This window comes from Syngnathoides biaculeatus, chromosome 20, assembly GCF_019802595.1.
Source record: "Syngnathoides biaculeatus isolate LvHL_M chromosome 20, ASM1980259v1, whole genome shotgun sequence".
In the NCBI taxonomy this organism is placed as follows: Eukaryota; Metazoa; Chordata; class Actinopteri; order Syngnathiformes; family Syngnathidae; genus Syngnathoides; species Syngnathoides biaculeatus.
This window is the reverse complement of record NC_084659.1, coordinates 341,202-357,441: the sequence shown is the minus strand read 5'-3', so window position 1 is coordinate 357,441 and position 16,240 is coordinate 341,202. Positions and strand designations below refer to the sequence as shown.

General features: G+C 42.2%; 1 protein-coding gene across 6 annotated transcripts in view; it reads left to right on the top strand.

The window, feature by feature from the left end:
• The window catches only part of LOC133493800 (gastrula zinc finger protein XlCGF57.1-like), a 42,423-nt gene that overhangs the window by 7,427 nt on the left and 18,756 nt on the right, over window positions 1-16,240 (top strand). For 2 of the 6 annotated variants that reach the window (XM_061807615.1, XM_061807614.1), the window contains exons 3-4: window positions 6,886-7,188; window positions 11,516-14,945. In XM_061807615.1, the coding sequence (XP_061663599.1) occupies window positions 6,886-7,188; window positions 11,516-12,951 (1,739 nt within the window). In that variant the 3' untranslated portion in view covers window positions 12,952-14,945. Of the gene's footprint in view, window positions 1-6,885; window positions 7,777-8,473; window positions 8,513-11,515; window positions 14,997-16,240 lie in introns of those variants that run through there. The other 4 variants (XM_061807618.1, XM_061807613.1, XM_061807616.1 and 1 more) reach the window with 4 other exon arrangements.

Below are 16,240 nucleotides of genomic sequence, written 5' to 3'. Positions count from 1 at the left end.
ATTAGCAAAGAAGTGTGACACGGAGAGAACTGAGGAGGGGCAAAAGAAATACATTGAGATAAGTCGTAGGACAAAATTAGAGGTGGCGAAGACTAAACAAGAGGCATATAACGACATGTACTCAAGGTTAGATACGAAAGAAGGAGAAAAGGATCTCTACAGGTTAGCCAGACAGAGGGATAGAGATGGGAAGGATGTGTAGCAAGTAAAAGTGATTAAAGATAGCGATGGAAATATGTTGACTCGTGCCAGTAGTGTGCTCAGTAGATGGAAAATGGAGAAGTTAATGGATGAAGAGAATGGAAGAGAAGTTAGGGTTGAAGAGGCAAGCGTGAATGACCAGGAAGTGGCAATGATTAATAAGGGAAAAGGCATTGAACAGAATGAAAAATGGAAAGACAGCTGGTCCTGATGACATAGCAGTGGAGGCATGGAAACGATTTGGAGAGTTGGCTGTGGAGTTTTTGACCAACGTATTCAATGGAATACTAGCAGGAGAGAACATGCCAGAAGAATGGAGGAAAAGTGTGCTTGTCGCGATTTTCAAGAACAAAGGTGATATTCACTTTAAATTCAACCTGGTTGTCTTGTCATAATTTGGTAGTGCACCTTTAGAATTTTTTTTTTTTCACCTGATTAAATTGAACATAATTTTGGGGCACTGCTGTGTTCATGTGAGTGTTCAACGGTACGTAATAGTATCATACTAAATTGAACAAAATGATGTTTAAAAACTCGAGATTTTTTATTTCCTTGAAAACTGGTCAAATTAGAGGTGGTGAAATTGACCCCTCCGTGGATATTGCGCAATCCGCGTCACTGACAAATGAGAGGCCAGAGATCTGCATAAACCAAAACCCGTTTTTGCTCCCGCCATTTTCTCAGACAACATTGCATGGTCCAGTATAGGTTTTGTTAGCGTTTTATCGCGTATTTGGGTTATTTAACAAAAAATATGGTTAAGAGGTGTAGTCACGGACTTTGTAATAGTGACGACAGGTATCCTGAAAGGCTAGTTGGTGGAGTTCGATTCGTACCCTTTCCAAAACCGAAGACAGTACGAAAAATGCCTTCGACGGATCAAACTTTGTGGAAGACCGCATCATCAACTAAATCCATCTAATATCAACTGGAACAGATGTTTGCACGAAGGTATGCCCTATATTTGATTTTCAATACATGTCTCGTATAAATGAATTTCAAGATCGATTGACACACTTATTCTTCGTTGAGCGATATTTAGCGATGATCGGACTGCACAAACGTGTCGCTTTCTTGCTGGCTCGCGGTCGAAGCTTAACCAGACTGTGTTTGCATGAAGATATGCCCTAAATTTGATTTTAAATACACGTCTCGTATAAATGAATGAGACGTTCTTCGCTAGCAAAACACCGTTACGTGTGATCGATTGACACACTTATTCTTTGTTGAGCGATATTTAGCGATGATCGAACTGCACAAACGTGTCGGTTTCTTGCTGGCCCGCGGTCGAAGCTTAACCAGACTGTGTTTGCACGAAGATATGCCCTAAATTTGATTTTTAATACACGTCTCATATAAATGAATGAGACGTTCTTCGCTAGCATAACATTGCTACATGTGAATGATTGAATGAAATCAGAAGCATGGCGTCTCTCTCAGTTAAGAATGTATTGTATTTAGGATCTATAATATATCGTTGATTTGAATGAAAACAGAAGCATAGAGTCTGTCTCAGTTCAGAATGATATTGTATTTCCCATTTTTACTGTTTGTCTTACGTCAGCGCACGTGGCGTGACGTCACTTCAGGAGGCGTGGTTAAGTGCCCTGTACGGAGGGGTCAATTGCGCCGGAGAGCAATTTTATATAAAACGAGTTTATACTGCCCCTTCAATAAATTCCTTCTTCCACACCAGCTATGCAGTGAATTTAGTCTCAACTTCCTTATTGATGTTACATCAAGACTGCTCAATTTTTGTGATGAAAAAGGGGCGTTTCAAGTGGTATCAAAACTTATTGCTGTTTTAAATGACTTGACAGAGAATTTTTTAGCGAATTATGGACTGTGTAAATTCTTTCCCCATTTCAGTTCTAGATTTTATACTTGTGCCATTACCAAGTCCACTTGGACTTTTTTCCATACTGAATGTTTGTTCTCCATCACAATAAGTCATTCATTCATTCAGTGATGTACTGCAATTGTGAGTTACTGTTAGGTTTGTTACCTAGTTTGCTGCACTAGATGCACAAATAATGGACAAAGTCTTTCTGATCAGGAGAACGTGAGAGACAGGCCCGTTACAGTCTCCAAACGTGTTCTGAACCAGTCTCTCACGTACGCTTTCTTTATTTCAAAAAGCAGTCAAGTTCAAAAGAAGGGGTGAGCAGCACGTGAACAAAGGCACATTCAAGAAAAATGTCTGTTCGTTGATGAAGTTGTCCTTGGGCACTTGTCAGAGTTGCCTTATACATTTGTGTGTGTGCCTGTGCGCAAGGAGTCAAGGATGATAACAGCTTGAGTAGGAATGAAACCAAAACAGTTACAGTTTGAGAGGAAATGAAACCGTTAACTGTCATCGTAATGATGTGCTTTTAATGTGATAAGTATAAAATTAATGAATTCTTTCACATTTCCCCCTTTTTGTCATGATAAAACAATCAAAAGCTATTTTTGGTCCAATATATATGTACATACAAGGTAAACCTGGAAACAACAAACATTCACAATTGGATTGCTTTCCTGGCCACAAGGTTGTGCACCACCTGCTATCAGGTACAGCCCTGGAACAAAGCAAACAGCATGTTTGGCTGACAAGGGTGTGGTCGGCCATCTTCTCGAGAGGGGTGTGTTTGCCACGGAAAACCCTCTCTCCAACTGTGGTCTTTCGTTGGTACACTGGGGTGTACGTGATGAAGATCCTACCCCGAGGGACTGGCCATCGCTACGCCCGTCAGCAGGGAATTGGAGGAGCTTGCACTGTGACTGGTGGATCCAGCCATCACGGCCCTCGAACTTTACAGCCGTAGGAGTCACTGCAGTCACCTGGGGGGGGGGGGGCCGTCTCAGCGTTCACTGTCCCAGTGGGGGTCATCTCAACACTTTGAGGAAGACCTGGTCTCCCACGCGGACGTGGATCAGAACACACTGGCAAGCCATTGTGTTTATGCAGCTCTCTCTAGTCGAACATGTTTTTCATGTGGAGTGGGACTGATGTGCCAGTTGTCAAGGTCTTGAAGTCTATATGGGCGGCCATGTAGAATTTCAAATGGGGATAGTGTTTTTTCTTTGGCTGGCACTATCCTCATTGCCGTGACGATTGGAACACAGTCAGGCCATTGTCTTTTTGTTTCCCTCATTGTCTTTATGAGTCAACCTTTCACAGTTCCATTTGCACAATGCCAGCAGATTGCGGATGGTCCACGCAATGGCGCTTTAAGTCAATTTTCAGCAGGTGTCCAACTTTTATCACAGCGTCATTCACAAACTGTGTGCCATTGTCACTTCGAATCACACTTGGAATGCCGAACGTTGGCATAATGCGATTACACAGTGCTTTTACAACTGTCTTTGCATCAGTTGGAAACAACTCAACCCATTTGGAGAATTATCACCAAGCAATATTGCGTCCCTGATGCTTTATTTAACTCAATGTAATCCATATGAATTGTGTGAAACGGTTCTGGAGGTAAAGGAAATGTTCCTCTTTGTAGTCTTAAATACCCTTGTGCATTGTTTTTCAAACAGATAACACATTGCAAAAAATTTTGAAAAGTGTGTAAACCCATGTGTGTGATAATAGTTGTCAATACCACCATCCCCTGTGCTGAGACATCACTCAACACGTGTCAATCTTGCTGCCCATTCTCTGACGTGAAATCAAAATGTCATGTTGATCTACTGTGTGTGCTTGTGTTTCCTCTTTCACTAGTGTTGTCGACCATGGAAATTCCTTGGGCTGCAGCTTTGGCTGTTTTGTTAGCGAGTCTGTTGCCAATTCTGATGGGGTCATTTCCTTTTAAATAAGGTTCACATTTACAAATGGCTACTTTGTCCGGCAGCTGTACTGCGTCCTGTAACTGCTGCAGATGTGCCTTGTGAGCAACCTCTTGAGCTGTTCTGGTTTTAAACCCATTGTTGACAGAACACATGAACTGAGTCCGAGCCATATTGGCTGTCAGTCCAGATTGTAACATGTTTCTTGGACAACATATTACAATCCTGGATCAGTGCAGACCATTCTGCTGCTTGTGCTGAACATACAGATTTTAGTGTACTTTGAAACAAGACCTTGGTTTGTGTCGTTATAGCAAATCCCACCCTGTTGCGGCCGTGTTCCCCTTTGCTTGCGGATTCTTCAACAAAAACAACTTTTCCAGTAGGGAGGGGAGTGTCCTTCAGGTCAGGTCGTGGTTTGCTGGAAATTCGGATGTGGCTTCCACAGTCGTGTGGAGTGCCTTCTGCTGGTGTGGGCAAAAGTGTCACATCTTACAATTGCGATGTATCCCTATGATGACAATGTCGCGGTGCAATCTGAGTGCCGTGCTGGTGACAAAAATGTCATCTGCTTCCAACAGAAGGACTGAAACTGCGTGTGGTACTTTTAGTGTTAACTGGTGGAACAAGACTACTTCCGCAGACGCCTCAACAGCCAGAGTGGATTCAGGACTGCCTGTATGCACTCTGGATTGGCTTGCGCTACGGAATCCAGTTGTTGTGAATAGTATGCAACTGGTCTCATTTTGTTTCCTTCAGTTTTTCTGTAGCAACACCAAGGTCATGGACCCATTTTTTGCAGTCACTGTCTGCTCAAATGTCTTGTCATAATTTGGTCGTGCTAGCACAGCTGAATCAATCAGTTCTCGCTTGACAAGATCAAAAGCCATGCAATTTTGTCTTGTAATGTCATTGGCTTGTCATAGATGATGTCCAGGAATGGTCGTGTGATTTCTGAGTAATTTGCAATGCAGGCTCGACAATAATTGCAAAGACCCGAAAAACGACATCATCTACTTTCTTACTGGTTTAGGACCCCTGGGGATGGCTTGTTTCTGTTCGTCACCAACAAAGCGTCCTTGTTCAGTCAAAATCCGTCCGTGAAAGGTCACTTCCTGCTTCCATAACTGCATTTTGTCTTTTGAAACTTTATTTCCTGTGTCATGGAAATATTGCAGTAACGCCAATGTATAAATTTTTTAGTTTTTTTTTTTTTTCGTTCTTGGGTGTTTGAGGCCACTAAAATGTCATCCACATATGCCAAAATTTGGCTTTTGTGTGAGGCACTAAAGGAAGCCAAACAATCTTGCTTCTGAGAAAATTGTTGGGAAGTTACATAATCCTCGGGATAACCATGCGTACAATAAATTCTCGGCTTTTAACGTAAACATGAACCAGTATTGGCTGTCAGGATGGACAGGAATGCTCCAAAGGGCATTACTCAAGTCAACCACTGAGAACCAGGTCTCTAACTGAGAACCCTCTCATGAGCTACTTCCAGCAAGTTCTCAATACCACATTGTTCCTCGGGCAAATTCAGCGACCAATAATAATGTGCCCCATTTCCTCAAATTTTGATGCTTTCTTCGATTTGCCCGTTTGTTGACAGTGAAGCTAATGTCTAATTATGTAAATCCTTCTTTTCCCTTCTGCTTTTTCTGTTAGGGGTCGCCACAGCATGTCATCTTTTTCCATCTAAGCCTATCTCAAGCATCTTCCTTTCTAACACCGACTGTCCTCATATCCTCCCTCACAACATCCATCAACCTTTTCTTTGGTTTTCCTCTCACTCCTTTGCCTGGCAGCTCCATCCTCAGCACCCTTCTACGAATATACTCACTCTCTCGCGTCTGGACATGTCCAAACCATCGAAGTCTGCTCTCTTTAACCATGTCTCCAAAACAACCAACATGACCTTCTTTGCTGCAGTTGAAACACTTGCCTTCTCTGAACCGCTGTTGCTTTTTGGGCTAACCTGTCTGTCTTTAAGAGACAATTTACTGAGAAGTTTGTCCAATTCTTCACAGTTATCTACATTTCCAGAAAATCCGTACTTTTTCTGCCACATTGCGGTGAACCGTGTTGTTCCCTTGTAATCAATTTCAGCCAAACAACATTTTTCCTTTATTTCAACCTTGGAAATTGGACAATTGGATTTCTTGGTTGACTTTGCCGCCATTTCCGATGGGCTTATTTCTTATAGGCATCTAGATATGGTTCCTCAGTTTGGGGAAAAATTCAAAGTGCCAGAGTTCGGGTCGAATACCAAGCTTCTACTCCCAATTTTGAGCGGTTATTCGTGGGTATTTTTACTGACAACCCTTGGTCAGTTTTAGATGTCCCAAACTTTGGACATTAACTCTGTACACATTCACTTTCTAGTTAGTTTAGACCTAGTTTGCTGGACTAGATGCACAAATAATGGACAAGAAAACATCTTTCTGATCAGGACGACATGAGAGAAAGGCCCATTACAGTCTCCAAACACGTTCTGAACCAGCCTCTTGCATACTCTTTCTTTATTTCGAAAAGCACTCAAGGACCAAAGGATGGGTGAGCAGCATGTGAACAAAGGCACATTCAAGAAGAATGATGGGTGTGCGTTGATGAAGTTGTCCTTGGCCACTTGTCGGAGTTGGCTTATACACTTATGTGTGTGTGCCTGTGCGCAAGTAGTCAAGGATGATAACAGCTTGAGTAGGAATGAAACCAACACAGTTCGAGTTTGAGAGGAAATTAAACTGTTACCTATAATAGTAATGATATGCTTTTAACACGATAACTATAAAACTAAATATTTTTTTCAGTTACTGAGTATTAACACCCCATTTCCTCTACTACAAAGTGCATTTGCTGTAAAATACTGTGAACAAATGAGATTCAACCACTTTTTTGACTTCTGTTTTGCAGACATCAGTGAAAATCTTCATCCAGACTGGCAGCAGTCAGTGTCCTGTCACATCAAAGAGGAAGGAGAAGATGAAGAGGTTCAGCGTATTAAAGAGGAGGAGGAAGAGGTCGTACACATGAAAGAGGAAGAGCAGGAGGAAATCATCCAGGTTCCAGTCACTGGTGTCCAGTTGAAGAGTGAAGATGAAGGTCAAACTGAGGAGAGACGAGGAGCGGAGCCTCCAAGCAGGAACAGCTCAAGTGATGGAGACCTTTGTGAAAGATCACAAACAGACCGTCATGATGATGATGAACAATCGGAAGGTGATATGACATGTCACACTTTCAACAAATGCTGGAAATGTTCTCACTGTAGGAAAGTTTTTACTTCCATAAGCAATTTCAACCAACACATGAAAATACACACAGGAGAGAAGGATTTTGCATGCTCAGTTTGTGGTCAAAGATTCACTCGGAAGGCAGTTCTAAAAATACACAGAAGAACGCACACTGGTGAGAAACCATTTTCCTGCTCGGTATGTGATCAAAGATTCACTCGGAAGGGATATTTGAAAATACACACAAGAATACACACTGGTGAGAAACCTTTTTCCTGCTCAGTTTGTGGTCAAAGATTCACTCAAAAGGGCGATATGAAAATACACACAAGAACGCACACTGGTGAGAAACCATTTTCCTGCTTGGTATGTGATCAAAGATTCACTCACAAGGGAGCTTTGAAGACACACACAAGATCACACACTGGTGAAAAACCTTTTTTCTGCTTAGTTTGTGGTCAAAAATTCACTCGGAAGGGGTATTTAAAAATACAAGAATGCACACTGGTGAGAAACCTTTTTCCTGCTCAGATTGTGGTCAAAGATTCTTTCAGAAGGAACCCTTAAAAAGACATACTAGAACACACACTGGTGAGAAACCTTTTTCGTGCTTTATTTGTGGTCAAAGATTTATTCGGAATGGATGTTTAAAAAGACACAAGAATGCACACTGGTTAGAAACCATTTTCCTGCTCATTATGTGGTCAAAGATTCACTCGGAAGGAACACTTAAAAAGACACAAGAAGACACACTGGTGAGAAGCCTTTTTCCTGCTATGTTTGTGGTCAAAGATTCACTTGGAAGGATATTTAAAAATACACGCAAGAACGCACACTGGTGAAAAATATTTTTCCTGCTCAGATTGAGGTCAGCGAATATCTTCTTAGAAGGCCCATGTTTTTTGCTATTAATGGGGACCAGAACCCACCGTGAAATGTGGAAAAACTGAGAAGTAGACCTCCCACCCCTACACACACAGGCATCCCCCCCTCTGTGTATCTGGGTACCAGAATGGATAAAATATGTAAACTGGATTTATACTTGACAGAGTGGAGGCTAAGATTAGAACAGGACACGTATTTCTTGAAGTCTTTAATTTTAAAGCTAATCTTTCCTGCAGCAGTCATCTGACTCTGGTGTGTATCTCTCTTTCTCTCTCTCTCTCTTCTCTCTCTCTCTCTCTCTCTCTCTCTCTCTCTCTCCTCTCTCTCTCTCTCTCTCTCTCTCTCTCTCCCTCCCTTTTCATGTCCATGTGTGATAAAAGATTCACTGAGAAGGGAAATTTAAAAAGACACAAGAACACACCCTGGTGAGAAACCTTTTTCATGTCCAGTTTGTGATAAAAGATTCACCCACAAGGGACACTTAAAAAGACACTCAAGAACACACACTGGTGAGAAACCTTTTTCATGTCTAGTTTGTGATAAACGATTCATTGAGAAGGGGAATTTAAAAAGACACACAAGAACACACACTGGTGAAAAACCTTTTTCATGTCCAGTTTGTGATAAAAGATTCAGCCACAAGGGACACTTAAAAAGACACTCAAGAACACACACTGGTGAGAAACCTTTCTCATGTCCAGTTTGTGATAAAAGATTCACTGAGATTGGAAGTTTAAAAAGACACACAAGAACACACACAACCACCGTCCCATCCACACCCCAGGAATTTTCATTTATGTGTATCTGGGTACCACAATGAATGAAATATGTAAATAATATTTATACTTTACATATTTGAGACTAACATTACAGCAGTACATGCATTTACTCAAATCTTTGTCAGGTTTATCACCTGACTTCTGGAATAATGTGCACAAAATACAAGGACAAGGAGAGTCTGTCTCATGTCCTACTGGAGCCCCAAAAAGGATAAAAGTGCTCGCAAATAGGACCCACTTCTTCCCACTGGACCCATAGAAATACAGAAGTGCCCGACGGCGTCCGACGCGCACAGACACCTTCCGCCAACTGTTGCCACCTCCCTTGGACTCGTTTCTTCGTTTATTTACTTCACTCTCCATTGCTCACTATTGCTGACCCCAAGTATTAAAAGTCGTCCACCCTCGCTCGCTATCTCTTCTCCCTGTAGCCTCACTCTTCCCCCTCCACCATTCTCATTCACGCACATATATTCTGTTTCACTTCGGCTAATCTTCATTCGTCTCCTTTCCAATGCGTGCCTCCATCTTTCTAATTTTTCCTTTGCCTGCTCCCTACTTTCACTGCAGATGACAATATCATCTGTGAACATCATAGTCCAAGGGGATTCCAGTCGAACCTTATCTGTCAGCGTATCCATTACTACCGCAAACACGGAAGGGCTCAGGGCAGATCCCTGATGCAGTCCCAGCTCCATCTTAAATTCTTCTGACACACTAACGGCATACCTCACCGCTGTTCTGCTGCCCGCATACATGTCCTGTACTATTTTAACATACTTCTCTGCCACACCAGACTTACCCATGCAGTACCACAGTTCCTCTCTTGGTACTCTGTCATAGGCTTTCTCTAGATCCACAAAGACACAATCTAGCTCCTTCTGACCTTCTCTGTACTTTTCCACGAGCATCCTCAAGGCAAATAATGCATCTGTGGTACTCTTTCTAGGCATGAAACCATACTGTTGCTCGCAGATACTTACTTCTGTCCTTAGTCTAGCCTCCACTACTCTTTCCCATAACTTCATTGTGTGGCTCATCAACTTTGTTCCTCTATAATTCCCACACCTCTGAACATCACCTTTGTTCTTAAAAATGGGAACTAGCACACTTTTCCTCCATTTATTATGGCATCTTCCCACCTGCTCGTATTCTATTGAATAAGTTGGTTAAAAAATTCCACAGCCACCTCTCCCTATTGCTTCCATAGCGCCACTGGTATGTCACCAGGACCTAATGTCTTTCCATTTTTCATTCTGGTCAATGACTTTCTAACTTCCCCCTTACTAATCATTGCCACTTCCTAATCATTCACGGTTGCCTCTTCAACCCTACCTTCTCTCCCATTCTCTTCATTCATTAACTTCTCAAAGTACTCTTTCCATCTACTTAGCACACTACTGGCACCAGTCATCATATTTCCAACGGTATCCTTAATCACCTTTACTTGCTGCACATCCTTCCCATCTCTCTCCCTTTGTCTGGCCAACCTGTACAGAACCTTTTCTCCTTGTTTCGTATCTAACCTAGAGTACATGTCGTCATATGCCTCGTTAAGCCTTCGCCACCTCTACCTTTGCCCTACGACGCATCTCAATGTGTTCCTTACCCCTCTCATCTCTTTCCTTGGATGACTTCTTGTATTTTGGGGTTACACCACCAAGTCTCCTTCTGCCCTTTCCTACCTTGAAGGCACCCCAAGTACTCTCCTGCCTGCCTCTCTGAGTACCTTGGCTGTAGTATTCCAGTCTTCCGGGAGCTCCTCCTGTCCATCTTGAGCCTGTCTGACCTCGTTCCGAAAGGCCACACAACATTCTTCCTTCCTCAAGTTCCACCACTTGATTCTCTGCTCTACCTTTTGTTTTCTTAATCTTCCTACCCGCTACCAGAGTCATCCTACACAGCACCATCCTATTCTGTCTAGCTACACTCTCCCCTACCACTACTTTATAGTCAGTAACCCAATACTCTTAAAAGTCCGATGTGATACAAATAGTCAAATAGGCATTTCTCTTGCATGATATCGCGCATTTACGTATCCCTAACCCGACTTGGCGACATAAAACCATCACACACTTCATTCATTCACAAGTCAGTGATACATTTACAAAGTGAAAGTTGCAATGCAATGGATAAAGCACCAATAATAATGAAATCAAACTCAGGGAAGATGCTTATCCCTCACTTACCTTCGAACATACAGCCTTGTGTTTGTTGATATTATTCACATTTAGTTGTACGTGCGGTCTTCAGCAAGCCTTAATCCATCGTAGACACTTCGTGAACTGTGTTTTAGGCTTTGGAAAATGAATCAACCAGTCCCTTGTAACCTAGCAGGGTATCTTTCATCAGAATTGCACGTTCCCCAAGCGCATCTGAGGACCATTTTCTTCGTAACATTTTTTCCAAGTGCACGCTACTGACAACCAGGATTGCTTGTGGGACAATATGGCAAGAGGGACGTGTCAAGCCATTTTCTTAACGACAATGTGGCTATCTGATTGGCTATTATTGTACAACTGATTGACAGGTCGGAAAGGTCCATTTTGAGTTACTGAGTAATAACACCCCATTTCCTCCTCCACATTGTGCAGTTGCAGTTAATTACTGTAAACAAATTAATTTAACCACTTTGTCTTTGTCTTGCAGATGTCAGTGAGTATCTTCATCCAGAGCGACAGGAGTCCGGTCACATCAAAGAGGAGGTTGAAGAGGTTCAGGGTATCAAAGAGAAGGAGAAAGAGATCATACATATGAAAGAAGAAGAGCAGGAGGAAATCATCCAGGTTCCAGCCACTGGTGTCCATTTGAAGAGTGAAGATGAAGGTCAAAGTGAGGAGAGGCGAGGGGCGGAGCCTCCAGAATCAGAATCAGGTTTACTGGCCAAGTGTGTAAAAACACACAGGGAATTTTTCTCCGGCAGTCAGTGCAGCCCTGGTATGACATTCAGGACAACCAGGAACAACTCAAGTGACGGAGACCACTGTGGAGGATCACAAACAGACGATGATGATGATGATAATGATGATGAACAATCAGAACGTGATATGACATGTCACACTACCAACAAATGCTGGAAATGTTCTTGGTGTGGGAAAACTTTTGCTTCTATAAGGAATTTCAAACAACATGTGAAAATACACACAGGTGAGAAGCCTTTTCCATGCTCAGTTTGTGGTCAAAGATTTACTTTGAAGGCAAATTTTAAAATACACACAAGGACACACACTGGAGAACAACCGTTTTCCTGCTTAGTTTGTGATAAAAGATTCACTGAGAATGGAAGTTTAAAAAGACACACAAGAACACACACTGATGTGAAACCTTTTTCATGTCCAGTTTGTGATAAAAGATTCACTGAGAAGAGAAAATTAAAAATACACTCAAGAACACACACTGGTGAGAAACCTTTTTCATGTCCAGTTTGTGATAAAAGATTCAGCCAGAAGGGACACTTAAAAAGACACACAAGAACACACACTGGTGAGAAATATTTTTCATGTCCAGTTTGTGATAAAAGATTCCCTGAGAAGGGATGTTTAAAAAGACACACAAGAACACACACTGGTGAGAAATGTTTTTCATGTCCAGTATGTGATAAAAGATTCACTGAGAAGGGAAATTTAAAAAGACACACAAGAACACACACTGGTGAGAAACGTTTTTCATGTTCAATGTGTGATAAAAGATTCACTGAGAAGGGAAATTTAAAAAGACACACAAGAACACACACTGGTGAAAAACCTTTTTCCTGCTTACTTTGTGGTCAAAGATTCACAGGGAAGAGAGATTTAAAAAGACACACAAGAACACACCCTGGTGAGAAACCTTTTTCATGTCCAGTTTGTGATAAACGTTTCAGCCACAAGGGACACTTAAAAAGACACTCAAGAACACACACTGGTGAGAAACCTTTTTCATGTCCAGTTTGTGATAAAAGATTCACCGAGATTGGAAGTTTAAAAAGACACACAAGAACACACACAACCACCGTCCCATCCACACCCCAGGAATTTTCATTTATGTGTATCTGGGTACCACAATTAATGAAATATGTAAATAATATTTATACTTTACATATTTGAGACTAACATTACAGCAGTACATGCATTTACTCAAATCTTTGTCAGGTTTATCACCTGACTTCTGGAATAATGTGCAGAAAATACAAGGACAAGGAGAGTCTGTCTCATGAGGAGAACATGAGAGACAAGACAGTAACAGTCTCCAACCCTGTTCTGAATCAGCATTTTGTGTTTTTTCTTTTTTAAATTTCAAGAGCGCACAAGGTCAAGGGGGAGGGGTGAGCAAGCAAGTTAACAAAAGCACATTCTTAAATAACGATGTGTGTGTGTGTTTGTGAACTTGTCCTTGGCCACTTCTCGGGCGACCAGGAGTCGGCTTGTGCACCTGTGTGGGGACTGTGCATCTTGAATATGCAAAAAATCTTCAAAGCAAGGATAATACTTTGGCTTTGTAGCAAATCCATAATAAATACATTGGCAATAATTGTAACAATCTTTTATTATAAAACCTTTGTTAATCTTTCCTGCAACCGTCGCCAACTGTGGTTGGGAATCTCTCGCTCTCTCTCGACTACAGACTACTGCTTTATAGTCAGTAACCTCCTTCAGATTACATCATCTGCACAAAATATAATCCACCTGCGTATCTTCAGGAATTTTCAAGGAAGTCTACTTTGATCTCTTTTCAACTCAAGGTCACATCATACTTGTACGGCATATTCGCTAATCCCATTATACACAATACCCTCAGTTTCAAATTTCAGCCTCGTCACTCGATCTGATACTCTTTTCACCTCTAAGACATTCTTAACCAGCTGTTCCTTTAAATTAACCCCTACTCCATTTCTGTTCCCATCTACTCCATGGTAAAATAATTTCAACCCTGCTCCTAAACTTCTAGCCTTACTCCCTTTCCACTTGGTCTCTTGGAAATGATTGACTTTATTGACCGAGAACCAATTTTCTTGTATTCTGTGTAGCAGCTATTATTGTATCTTCGACCCATAACAAAGGTCTCTTGTCCCGAAACAGCGGTTGATCAGATTTGATCTTATCTGATTCGTATAAGCAAAAATATCAGGCTAATCATAATATTTTCACGTTATTGAGATGTCTTGAGTAGAAATGTCTGCTTATGTTTTGATGATGACTGACATTTTTGTGACACGAAGCCACATTTATTGGGCGGGCCTTGCAAGGAAGTGATACCCTGCCGTGTTTGTCATTTTTAGGATGACGTCCTGTTCCATCCCAATCCATCAATTGTTTTGTTGTTTTTTATGCACAATAAATTTGTGAGGGAACATAATTTTGGGGTACTAGCTATTTTTTATGTTACGTTACAATATACGACAACAATGTAAGATAGAGTACCAACTTGGACAAAGTGGTGTTCATAGACGTTTTAATGGTGGTTTTTGTTGATGAAAAGGGGGCATTCCAAAGACAATTAGTTCACCAATTGCTCCTTCTTCTTCTTCTTCTTTTCCTTTCGGCTTGTCCCGTTAGGGGTCGCCACAGCGTGTCATCTTTTGCCATCTTAGCCTATCTCCTGCATCTTCCTCTCTAACCCCAACTGCCCTCATGTCTTCCCTCACCACATCCATAAACCTTCTCTTTGGTCTTCCTCTCGCTCTTTTGCCTGGGAGCGCCATCCTCAGCATCCTTCTACCAATATACTCACTCTCTCGCCTCTGAACATGTCCAAACCATCGAAGTCTGCTCTCTGGAATCTTGTCTCCAAAACATCCAGCTTTGGCCGTCCCTCGAATGAGCTCATTTCTAATCCTATCCAACCTGGTCACTCCGAGCGAGAACCTCAACATCTTCATTTCTGCCACTTCCAGTTCAGCTTCCTGTTGTTTCTTCAGTGCCACCGTCTCTAATCCGTACATCATGGCCGGCCTCACCACTGTTTTGTAAACTTTGCCCTTCATCCTAGCAGACACTCTTCTGTCACATAACACACCAGACACCTTTCGCCAGCTGTTCCAACCTGCTTGGACCCGTTTCTTCACTTCCTGACCACACTCTCCATTGCTCTGTATTGTTGACCCCAAGTATTTGAAGTCGTCCACCCTCGCTATCTCTTCTCCCTGTAGCCTCACTCTTCCCCCTCTACTTTTCTCATTCACGCACATATATTCTGTTTTACTTCGGCTAATCTTCATTCCTCTCCTTTCCAGTGCATGTCTCCATCTTTCCAATTGTTCCTCTGCATGCTCCCTGCTTTCACTGCATATGACAATATCATCTGCGAACATCATGGTCCAAGGGGATTCCAGTCTAACCTCATCTGTCAGCCTATCCATTACCACTGCAAACAGGAAGGGGCTCAGAGCTGATCCCTGATGCAGTCCCACCTCCACCTTAAATTCCTCTGTCACACCTAAGGCACACCTCACCATTGTTCTGCTACCATCATACATGTCCTGTACTATTTTAACATACTTCTCTGCCACACCAGACTTACGCATGCAGTACCACAGTTCCTCTCTTGGTACTCTGTCATAGGCTTTCTCTAGATCCACAAAGACACAATGTAGCTCCTTCTGACCTTCTCTGTACTTTTCCACGAGCATCCTCAAGGCAAATAATGCATCTGTGGTACTCTTTCTAGGCATGAAACCATACTGTTGCTCGCAGATACTTACTTCTGTCCTGAGTCTAGCCTCCACTACTCTTTCCCATAACTTCATTGTGTGGCTCATCAACTTTATTCCTCTATAGTTCCCACAGCTCTGAACATCCCCTTTGTTCTTAAAAATGGGAACTAGAACACTTTTCCTCCATTCTTCAGGCATCTTTTCGCCCGCTAGTATTCTGTTGAATAAGTTGGTCAAAAACTCCACAGCCATCTCTCCAAATTGCTTCCATACCTCTACCGGTATGTCATCAGGACCAACTGCCTTTCCATTTTTCATCCTTTGTAGTGCCTTTCTGACTTCCCCCTTAGTAATCATTTCCACTTCCTGGTCCTTCACTCTTGCCTCTTCAACTCTTCCTTCTCTCTCATTTTCTTCATTCATCAACTTCTCAAAGTATTCGTTCCATCTATTTAGTACACTACCGGCACCAGTCAACACATTTCCATCTCTATCCTTAATCACCCTTACCTGCTGCACATCCTTCCCATCTCTATCCCTCTGTCTGGCCAACCTGTAGAGATCCTTTTCTCCTTCTTTCGTGTCCAACCTGGTGTACATGTCTTCATATGCCTCTTGTTTAGCCTTTTCACCTCTACCTTTGCCTTACGTCGCATCTCGATGTACTCCTTTCGCCTCTCCTCAGTCCTCTCAGTATCCCACTTCTTCTTCGCTAATCTCTTTCCTTGTATGACTCCCTGTAT